We start from the raw sequence: 12,133 nt of genomic DNA on the forward strand, positions 1-12,133 counted from the left end.
GTAAACAGACCCTAAAAATCGGGGATCCATTGTAGTACTTTCCGATAGACAAAGCATTTTGTGCACCAGCGACCACAGACAAAGGGAATCCCAGATTCCTAGGACAAGTGTGAACCAGGCCTAAACTGTGAAAGTCTATAAACTGCATGCAACTTAGTTAACGCAGCACGATTTCACTTCACCTTTTATAAGACTGTGTTTGCTTCCGAAAAATTTGAAACATCATGCAGCTATGTCGGCCTTTATATGTCTGGTTAACTCAGGGAATATTTAATTTGCTTCGTTTGAAATGGAGATGGGTTGCTGCATGCATGTATTTCTAGTATAAGAAAGAAATTGTAACAAACATACAATTCTTTTCAAACTTTTAACCATGGAACTATTCTTACGTAAACAATTGTTTATGTTACACTTTTTCAAACAATTGCTTATGTTATACTTGCTGACTTGTGTGATGTCAGTGGACTGTATTGTCACCCTTGACCTTGCTGCTGTCGTTATGCGCCGCGAAGGTTGATGTGGGCGCGTCTTTGAATTCTCGTACTGGGTACTAGATCTGGTGGCCGGCATGCTGAAAGACAAAACTGAAGAACGAGGGCATTGGTTGTGCAGCACTATAGACAGAGCTATTTGTTAAACGCTGCGTTGATGTTGAAGATATCGTGCATGTATGCCGTTGAACGATATGATGAGCCTAAAAATAGATATTCAACAAGATATAACTCTAGTAGCAGAATTATCTCGACGTACAGCCGCGAAGGTTTATTTTTCGAAGCATCTTTCCTCTTTGAAACCTTTTTAAAACAAACGCAAAGACAATAATTAACGCATTTATTTATTTTAATTCATTTGTTGCTAAACTACAAGCTGATAATCTTAACCATAGTTCTAAATTGTCTAAAATCAAAGAGAGTAATAACATTTATACACTTATAAAAAGGTTGACTTTCGGACAACGACGTGTTTAGATACATACGACAGATGTGGATTTACAAGTAATAAGAAAAAGTTTAAAAAAACATTAATAACCAAAATATTAATCATTATTAAGTAGTAGTAGTAGTAGTAGTAGTTTATTAAAAACAACATCTCGCAGTCTTAAGACTGAATTACATGTGTTGGATACAAATTTAGAATATAGTATAGAATATATATATAGTACATTTTATAATACTGACTAATACTTTTATAATACTAATTTATAGTATTCGATATTGTTGCTGGTTGAAGCTCTTCTACTAATAAGAAAAGATTACAAGTTAAATTAAATGGAAATAATTCTGGCGAACATTACAACTTTTCAATTGTTTTTTCTTCTATATACCCTCTAAAGCTTCCTCAAGGTCTGTTCACACGATCCAATTTTGTCGGATCCAAATCACTTCTGATGGATGTTTTATAGTCTGTTAACTTGCAACGTATGTGGACAACAAATGAACTAAAGTCAATGCACCACTGCTTTATAAATAATCAACTACATTCCATCCGTCAGAAGTGAATTGGATCCGACAGATAGATCTTGTGAATGGGCCTTAAGAAAGTTTATCTCTCACAGTATCTGGGGAAGCTTGGTTCAACCAAATCATATTCGACCATCCTCGTTTCGAAGGTTTTTGTCTTTGTCCGTTCACTTTTTATTTTTGCTTTGTTTTTAACTGATTAAATGAATATAGGAATACACGAAAGTCTCTGCAGTTTATCTAATCGCCTTCAAACTTAACTCTTACTTCATTTTTTAAATCTGAAGACAAGCATAAAAAATGTTCGAAAAGTAGCTAAAAATGAAGATTTTTTATTCTTAAAAATTCAACGCAGAAAAATATGCAGGGTTTTGGAACAATAATTTACAAACGCAATTATTAAAATGAGTATACCGAAAGTGGTATAAATTGGTCACAATTATGATCTGGGACTAAATATGATCTAGCCTCAAGATCTCCAGGATAAAATCAGAACTGCACAAAATTACAGTACTGTGCAAAAATAACCTAACATAACCTAACACTGCGGTTGCAGTTCGGTCGATGTTCGGTTGCGGTAGACTGATAGAAACCGCAGACGACCGCAAGGGAAAAAATACCTTCGCAGTGGCCGTTCGCTTCCGAAAGAAATGTTATGAACAATGAGAACGACAACACATTAACCAAATCGAAAAAATCTTAGGAAATGTCTGTCATACCGAGAATGAGGCCGAGGTTTAACCTCCGTCTCACAACGATTCGACCTCGGTCTGACCTCAGTTCAACCACGATCAGACCTAGGTTTGACCTAGGTTAACCGCGGTTTTTCGTAGGTTATTTCTGCATGGAAAGTACCGTAGGTCTACCTGTAGGTACTTGTTTTCGTTCAATTAGCACGTAATCAGTTACGCCAACATTCAAATGTAGCTTAATATTGGCTAAATCAAATTTCCAATTATCTTGAAATAATCTTAGATATACAAGTAACAGTAATTTTATCTGTGACTAAGGCCCACATTACACGACACAGGATTAGCTGGTCACGAGAATTTCGTTTCCGTTAACAAGAAATGGTTGGTAGTAGAAGCTCATTGGTTTGATAGATTTAGTAGATTTTTTTAGATCAGACATAAATACTCACAGCCTTTTAGCAGCTAGAATATTTGTCTGTATTCATTAGCGAAACCGTATAGTGTAATTGGGTCTTACGCGTGAGATTAACTATAGTAATGACATCAGATGACCTAAAATTAAGGTTTTTAATTGATGAATATATTGCCCTTAATTATCCAATGCTAAGAAAAGTATTTGCTCAGATAACGATCATTTCAATTTTTACGACATTTCTCAGAGTAAACCAAATTATATATGCAAGAGATCGCGGTAAACAGCCAACTCAGGAAGAAAAAGAAGTGCCCAGGAAGTTAAAACTTTAAACATCAGAATATTTCGTTATAGGTATGCAAATATTCATGGTCCAGGTATGTTGTGCATACGCAGACTTATTTACGCGTGCACATATAATTTTCCATGAAACAATCGGAAAGAAATTGTTTTGGTTAATTTCCGTTTTGATTTTTGTATGACCAGTGACGTACCAGCATTATTAAGGAGCACATTTATATATCCATGTATGTTCACTGACCGCTAGAACAATCGATTTGTGTTAGGACTATATGTAGAACATAAATACACGAGTATCCCCCAGCCGACCTAACGAGCTGGCGACGTCACATGTATGTGTATGGAAACCGTTTCTTGAATTAGCTGTATATTTGCACGCTTACCACAAGTATCTTCGTAGCAAATATTTGAATCAATCGACTCTTATGCTATAAAGACGATACAAGATTTAGTCAAAAATGGATTTTTTTATTTCTTTTAACAAAATCGGCACAGTTCAAACATTTGACACATCTTATGGTTTGTCCCTAATATTACGTCGTTTATTCAAATTAAGTTGTGGGGTATTATCTGTAAGTTTAATTGGCAATACTTATCTACCTTAACATTTTCTATCAATTAATATTTTTAAGCATTAATTAATGATTCGTGATCTTTCCTCATCTAAGACAAAAAGTCGCATTTTCCAGGATCATTACGCAAAGGAAGCGCTAAATACTTTTCAATATTATGAATTTTAAAATGTTTGTTACAATTTATCCCGACGTATAGAAAGGAACAAGTCGATGGGAGGAAAAAATGAAAATATTCATTGGGAGAACCAAAAGGTGCAAATGCAGAGGATATGATTCTGCCTTCGGACACATTAACAAAATGCATCATACCACTACTGAAAAGACCTACAATTTCGGCATCCATGTAAAAAGCCTTCCGAAAAGATCCAATAGGAAGAGTATGCGCAATTCTTATACCAGTTCTTGGAAACGCAATAGAACTTAAAACAAAATTCTCACAGGTAATTAATAGATTGTCGGATGACACTAATACTAAACTACGAGTCATATTAGTACCAGTTAAACAGAACCATTCAACTGATTCATTCAACTCTCCCGTTGAACGTACAAGCCATCTGTTGCCACATTCTATTTCCCACAATTCATAAATTTTCCTGCAACTGCAATGTAACATAACAGCACACCCATCATAACTTATTGCGACAGAAGTGAACTTTTCAAACTTTTCAAAATTCCAAGAAGGTATTTCTTGAAGACTGAGATTTTCACCACAAATTTTCAAAATAGAAATTCTTCCATTAGTGCTAATTACAAGAACACCTTTTGTAAACTTAACAACACGACTAAAATTTAAAATAGATTCTTCAGTTTGATTTCCTAAGATATTTGAATTCAAAGGTTCATAAGGATATTTAACAACCACGCCTTCACAGACCAACCAAAGATACGACTCAGACCACCAACACGCCACTGCTCGTTGTTTCAGTGCAACAGTTTGCAATGTTTCCCCACCGTCGATACTTCTTATTGAAAGAATGCAATTTTCAAAACAACACGCTACATACAAGTTTTCCGGAGATAATGCACAGTAATCTATTTCGCTGTAATCGACAAAAGAAGCATCAGGAGATTCCAGAGATATAATGAATACTAAGTTTGGATACAAACTTAGAAAGAATTTCGTCCCTTCTAGTTTTGAAATATCGAAATCACACCCAACAGGCAAACAATCAATCTGAAAAACGTCAACCATCTTTTGGTTTACAAAATCGTATATTATCAGAGTTACAACACCTTCGGAGGAGTAATCGCTAAACGCTACACACTTTTTTCCCTTCCATAAAAAGGTTTTTGAACATTTTTTACTAGAAAGGAGGACCACCCCACCAGATGGCAGACAAACATGATGAAAGCTAATCCTACCGGATGGTTTGCCAAAAACCAATCTATTTGGTGAACAAATCTGAATCGAATCTTTACTTGACAAACACGGCGCAAAAGAATTCTTTTCAATATACACTTCTTCCAAATTCTCAGAGCCCAAGACATTCTCACACATTGATGAGGCGTGATACTCATTCAAAAGGAGAATGTAGGAGCCACACAAACTAAACAAACAATAAGTCCCAACTCTCCAACAGTCATTGTCAACTTCTGCTAATAGGGTTTTCCGCATTACATCCCACACTTGGATGAATGCCCGCCCAAGTGTAGCAAGTTTAGTTCCACATGAAGAAAACGAACAACTCCAAATGTCTTTGGGGCCGTGTGCAATGAAGGGTACTTCCTTTTGTTCTTTAACAAGGACGCATGACCGAATTGAATTGCATAACAAATAGGAGGAATCAGGAGAAAAGGCAATGAAGTCATATATATCACGGTGTGTCTCATCTACTTGTATTTTGAAAAGAGTCGCGAGGCTTGGTATTTTAAGCACTTGCACTGTCCATGTTGAAGTATTAAAGAGGGCAAACATCGTATTGTCCGGTGACAGAGAACTGGTAACTGAATCAACTAACAAGGCACAGGAGACATGATTTAAATTATTATTCTCTTCGTTTGTCACACGTTCTATCCAAATCTCATTTATTGTATCCAAGATATTTCTAGCAACATTTTTAGGACAGAAATTATTTTGTGAAAAATCAAAGTATCCGTTTGCAAGATCTTTCAAATAATCGTCACAATATGCTGGAGGGCTTTCTACCATGGTATTAACTATTCTTAACTTTTTTAAGAAACAATGCAGTTGAATTATGGCGTAATAAATATCTTTGGAAAGATCACTACCATACGTGTCAAGGATTAGGTTCAAATCAATATCGGTGGTGCCATCGCAAAATTTTAGTCTTAAATAGTTTACCCGAACATGCACCAACCAGCGGAATTCCTCCACTTTACCTGTTTTCATCAAATATTTCACACCATTTTCTAAAGCGTATTTATTCTCGGGTGAAATTTGAAATTCTAAAATACACTTCAAAGATTCTATCTCACAGAATTGCTTCTCACAAGCACGCCAAAGACGTCTATCTCCGTCTTTAACATCTGCAACAAACGCATGTTCCTCAAACCCATTCAACGTCATCCAATCCCATAATGACTTATGATAAAGAGTCAGGCAACCATCATAAACTGGAAGAATTTCTGACATAATGTCAATAATCGCCGTGCGTATTTCAAATTCTTTCCAGGGCAGACCCATGCATGTAAAAAGAATTTTCAGTGGGAGAGGCACGAATGCGGCGGCAATAACATTGATAAAACTTTTTAAGATAGAAGAAAAGGTATCTTGCTTTAAACGTTGGAGGCGGCTTTTCAAACGTTTGAACTGTTTTTCGTAATATCCGGCAATACCATTGGGGATGAAATCACTTAAGTCGGGTTCAATTCCCAAGCCCTTTTCTCTTAATTCATGAACTAAGTGATAAGCGTACAAAAACGACCCCTCACACTTCGAAACAACTGACCATATGCTATCATCATCAAGATTAGGTAAGTCACCACGAATGAAAAGCTCAATATCTTGATCGTGATCTTCATCATCAGGACTGATTTCAAACGGCTGTAAATGTTGAAGAACCTTCCGTACTTGTAGCTCCGGTCTGCTCGAAATGAATATCTTAATCCAATCAGGCAGTTCACAAAATTTCTCAGATATCAACTCTAAAAATTCACTCTTCATATCAGTTTTGCTCTCGTCCAAGGCATCAACAATGATCAACATTGGATCATTTCTGCGAAGAGAGTGTAGTGGATCGTGTAAAAGAACACGAAATGCGTCTGACAACGAGTCCCGAGAATGTTCACGACGAAGGATTTCGGTTAGTTTATCACGGAATCCATCAACATTATCACACATTTGGCTGGCAAGGGACTGGAGGATTCTGTGAGGATTGCTGTAATCAGAATTTCGAAAGTCGCAGAAATGGTGAGCTGCAAGTTGGCCACGTTCTCTATACAGCTCAGAGATCTTTCCACACAAAACACTTTTTCCAGCGCCTGGACCTGCAGTTAGGATCATAACCCTGGTTTCTTTACTCACAAACCAACTTGAGAGTTTATTTTCTAGTGCTTTCATGAAATTTTTTACAAAGGTCATCAATCTTTCCAGTAAAGTCAAATTTAGCAAGTTTCTCGACAGTTGAGTGATGAGCATTCTCATCTTCTGTTTTTCTTAGCTTGACTACTTCACTTTTTACATCACCTACTTCTGTTTTAACATCACCTAATTCTGTTTTAACATCACTTAATTCTGATTTCAAGTCATCGTCTCGTTGTTTGCATTCAAGAGTCGAGTGATGAACATTCTCATCTACAGTTTTTCTTAGCTTGACTACTTCACTTTTAACATCACCTACTTCTGTTTTAACATCACCTAATTCTGTTTTAACATCACTTAATTCTGATTTCAAGTCATCGTCTTGTTGTTTCCATTCTTTTAATCTGTCAATATAACTTTTTTCTTCAGGGCTGAGAGGAGCCACTTTCAACTCATCAATATCAGTTTGAGGAATTCCCAAGTTGACCAACGGTTCAAACGTTGTGTCGTCCAAACTTGCGGTTGAAATATGACCATACACTTCATTCCTGAACATTTTGACTCTCAAAATGTTTGCTGATATAGATGTATCACTAACTGGAGGCATAACATTCCACCCAGTGGCTGGTGGAGACAATCCACAAATATTTCGAAGTAGGACAGTCAGTAAGGTGATATCGAAGTTGTTTGAATCTGGTGTACCAGATATTGGGAAGAGTAGATCCCATTGCGGGGCTTTAATTATATTGTATCGCATTCTCTGCAGGGTCTTCTTGTTTGCATTCAATGCGGAGGACAAGGTGGAAGGTGGATGCACCGAATGTAGAGCAAGTCTCAAAGCATCTCCTCCTTTATCTACCAACAGTTGACAGACCCGGGAATAATTAGCTTTGCTTTTTATTGGATCCATCAAATTGATCTTTAAATTGAAAATCCCTGAAATCAGAGAAGGAAATAATTGGGAGATTGTTCTGATAAAAACAAGACACAATATTCAGATAATACTTCGGCTCTACTTTAAAGTCTTTGTCAAACGTATTCACAAAATTTACAAGCATGCTACGTTTCTTATACCAGCTACTCAGGGAAAAGGATGACCAAATTCATCTTCACAAGCATGCGGTCATATATTGGAGGAAAAATCATAGTACGTTTGTTAAGGTGGCTCCCATTAGGTGTAATTAGTACAGTTTGTGACGCGATCTATAAACATCAGACGCGCAAGGAGTAATCGCGATTCGTCAAAAACGGCTTGCTCTGTTGAGAGGCGTTATTTGGTAGCAGTTTTTAATTCGAAGTGTATATTCTTATATATGATGGTCTCATGCCGCACTGATTCCATTTAAAGGCTATTATTTTTAGGGTGAGAGGATATAAACATATGAATATTCTCCCCCAATTTCAGTGGCGGATCTACTTCCCCAATGCATTTATCGTTTCAAGCTAAGCTGCGCAAGCTGGTTTTTATGGCTAAATACTGGCAGAAAAAGAAATTTTTTTCATTATAATGGCATTAAACAGTGCTTACGTTGCTAAACAACTTCCTACGCCTCATCTGGAGCTCCTCAGCCCTTTCACCCCGCAACAAACTCAGAATCTTCAACACAAATGTGAAGTCAGTGCTGCAGTATGGTTCAGAAACATGAAGGACAACAAAGACCAGCATCTCTGAGGTCGTGTAATTGTCGAAACAAAGATGACAAGTTTGGAACGCCCAATAAACAAAGTATGTTTGCGCGAATCAGTGTAATATAGTTACACTTGTGATTTTTGGCACTTCTCTCGATGCAGGTAATTTCTAGAGGTTTAAAGGGTCTTAATTTCGAGTGGAATTATACACACTTCAAATTCAAGCCAGGAACAGTTGATGGAAAAATGAGTCAACTATAGGTCCTCCGGCTGGAATCGAACCTACGCTTTTGCGATGCCGGTGCAATGTTCTTGCCACTGAGCTACAGAGGTAGCTGACAAGAACAAGCGCGATTGTTCCTGGCTTGAATTTGAAGTGTGTTTCCATCAACTGTTCCTGGCTTGAATTTGAAGTGTGTATAATTCCACTCGAAATTAAGACCCTTTAAACCTCTAATAGTTACACTTGAGTAAATTGTTGTATATATACTGTAAATACTTTCGTATTTTGGGGCCCGGTATGTAAAGGCAAAAAGCCTTTAACCTTTGCTCATTGTATATACATATATGATTATTCACAAATTCTAATTAGTTTGGCCGGGGCGTTTTATTATAAAAAGATCTTTGTACATGAGTTCATTTTTTTGTGTGTTGTGTTGAGCAAGACTGAACTGAGTAGGATATCTCCGATAATATGTAGACTTTCAATGAGTAAGAGATTTCTGAGAGATATAAACGGTATATAGTCACAATTAGTCAAGTAACTCTTCGACGTGACAAACTAGATTTATTTTGTTTTCAAACTGTATAATAAATAACTGTATGTATTGTAAATAAAATTTAGATACCGTTTTGAAAAGAACAAGAACGTGTATTTGACGGTTGAAATTTACAGGCCCTAGACTCAAACCCACAGGGGAAAAGACTAGTGATCCAAAGATAGTGCAAAGTTTCTATGCCTGTAATACCTAAGCAACCAGACGTTTGTCCCAACATAAACATTTTGATTTATGCCGGAAAAAATATAATTAAACAAGACGCCTGTTCTGGCTTTAACTCCGGCGTGCCGCGCACGTGCCAGTCTTCAATATAAAGCTTTTCAACATAAACAATACAGTTCATATTCATTTAGATGCCTTGCGAACCTAAATGTTGTTCGATCGCGACATTCAGAAGCACATCGTACTTTATAAAAAGTATAGTTCAATTGTTTTAAAAATGGAAATAAACCGCATGATACGTTCATTTTGTCTTACACCTTGGAATTCGTGCCATTAAATCTTCGATCCCGGCTGTGCAAACTGCGACATGTCAACGCGCCCATACACGACCACATCATCTTGTTAAACGGCGAAATAGCAGCGATATTATTAAAACAGGACCAGAATCTACGTGTATTAAACGTATTCTGACCCCAATTAAATCTAAACTTAATCGAACAGCATCAAAAGAACGGTTTATTTGTTCCTCTTGGAGGAATTGCCGTATCATCGGAAAATTAGCCAAAGCTGTGCACCACAACTCTTGGGAGACAAAACTGTGAGATAAATACGGTGACATACACATTTCAAATACTAGTATATTTCGCACCAAAACACACTTGCGCGGACGACGAAAAAAATACACTTGCTCACGCCGGAGTAACTAGGTTAAACACTAATCAAAAGGAAATTACTTAAAGTCTCAAGTTACGTTAGTAAACAACTGTAACTACATTCACTACATTTATATGATGGCAACAATTTATCCGTCATTTCATAAGAATAGCCAAAATCGTTGCGTTGTAAATAATGTAAATAAACCGCGGTGCATATTATGTATATGATGTGGCTATTTCGAAGCGTAAATCGATACAAAACAATATACTTATAATCAATACTGTATACCGCCAAAATGATTTGATTACTGCACAAAATGTCCGTTTTGTATAGTATCATTTATGTACTGTATGCAGAATATCAGGTATTGACTTGCTATTCGATCGCGACATAATATATATTCGTGTAGGAGATCAATACATAAACAACACAGCGTCGTTTCTTCCTAACCTCTTTGCTCTATGCAATAAACCTTCTAAACGTAGGTTCTTAAAGAATTGCTCTATTTTAACGCCCGGAATGTTTTGAAGCAATGCTCGTCGCTCCTCGTTTCTTCACATTGATGATGATGATGATGATGATTATGATGATACACCAGTATCATATACGTCACTTTGGCTTCAATTGCACTAATAAGTATAAGCGCTTTGCACACTTCAAGATCATTTTATTTACGTGCTTGTTCCATTTCAAGTCGTGTGTGATAGTTAAACCAAGTAATTCTACTTCTTGGACAATTGGTTTCCCATTCACCATTATCGCAGGAAATTCACTTTTAATTGGTTTATAATCGATTCTAAGTCATCATGAAGGCGAAACATAATCAAATCGGACCAGGTTTGTACAGTAGATACAGTTGTTTGAATTGAACTAACATGCAGCCTGCTTTAAGACTACTCCTGAAATCGTTAGGTCATCCACAAATTTGACTTGGTCAACCCCAGTAGGTCTAAGGTCGTTTAACATTAAGATAAAGAGCCAGGGTCCAAGTTTTGTACCCTGTGGAACACCAGGGGGCACCTTCCGCCATTCAGAGTAGCAGTCATTGCTTAGTTTAAATCGTTGTTGTCTTGTACGGAGGAAATCGACGAGGGTAGTGGTAGGCAAACTGAGATTCTTTAATTTACATACAAGGGTCTTATGATTAACAAGGTCAAAAGCCTTTTGGTAGTCAAAGAAAACAACTCTGGCACAAGAGCCGTTGCCATCTGTCCCTTCCAACCACTTGTGGATCATTTTTACCAACGCTTGGGTGGTACAAGAGCCTGGGATTACGCCAAATTGGTCTGGTTCCATCACTTCCATTACAGCCGGTTCCAAATGTTCCCTAATAATAAATTCCTCAGCAACTTTGGCGAAAATAGGAGTTAGGGAAATGGGCCGTAAATGTTTAACACTTTGAATAGGAAGGGTTTTCGGAATGGGAACAATGTTCGATTTTTTCCAGACCGGGGGTAAAGACTGCTCTTTATATAGGAACTACTTAGGATCTTACAAACTGGTAGCGGCGTAGCGCAAGGAACTCAGCAAAATCTTTCAAAATCCAAGAGGGTATATCACCGGGACCGGATGATTTCTATTGGTTAAGGGACTTTAGCACTCTATAAACGTCTTCTAGAGTACAGACTGAACATTATGGTTACAGGTGAGATCCATGTCTTGAACACGCTCTTCAATCTTATTGAGTGGTTGGAAATGCTGTACGGGTTCTAGAATGCCGCGTACTTCGGTTATATCCATGTTCTCAAGATGGTTTGGTTTAGCTACAGAGTCCATGCCATGCACTTATTTTTTTTACAGCACCCCACCAGTCTCTCGGTTTGGTATGTTTTAGGTTCTTAACTTTAGCATGGTAGTACTTTTGCCTACATTTCTTCCTTTCAGAATTCACCAGACTGCAAAAATATTTGTAGCTATCTCTGTTTTTTCTCGCAAAAGCCGATTGTCTTTTCTTATATAGTTTTGGTTCATTTGTCATCTATGGCG

The 12,133-nt window shown here is 37.2% G+C and overlaps 1 protein-coding gene across 7 annotated transcripts in view; it reads right to left on the reverse strand.

Moving 5' to 3' along the window:
- Nucleotides 1-2,401: 2,401 nt before the first annotated feature.
- LOC114540240 (E3 ubiquitin-protein ligase DZIP3-like) overlaps nt 2,402-12,133 on the reverse strand; it is a 63,346-nt gene continuing 53,614 nt past the window's right edge. For all 7 annotated transcript variants that reach the window (XM_028560520.1, XM_028560515.1, XM_028560519.1 and 4 more), the window contains one exon: nt 2,402-7,856. In XM_028560520.1, the coding sequence (XP_028416321.1) occupies nt 6,940-7,856 (917 nt within the window). In that variant the 3' untranslated portion in view covers nt 2,402-6,939. The remainder of the gene's footprint in view (nt 7,857-12,133) is intronic.

The sequence above is a fragment of the Dendronephthya gigantea genome, unplaced genomic scaffold (assembly GCF_004324835.1).
Source record: "Dendronephthya gigantea isolate DGI-Jeju-01 unplaced genomic scaffold, DenGig_1.0 000226F, whole genome shotgun sequence".
Classification (NCBI taxonomy): domain Eukaryota; kingdom Metazoa; phylum Cnidaria; class Anthozoa; order Malacalcyonacea; family Nephtheidae; genus Dendronephthya; species Dendronephthya gigantea.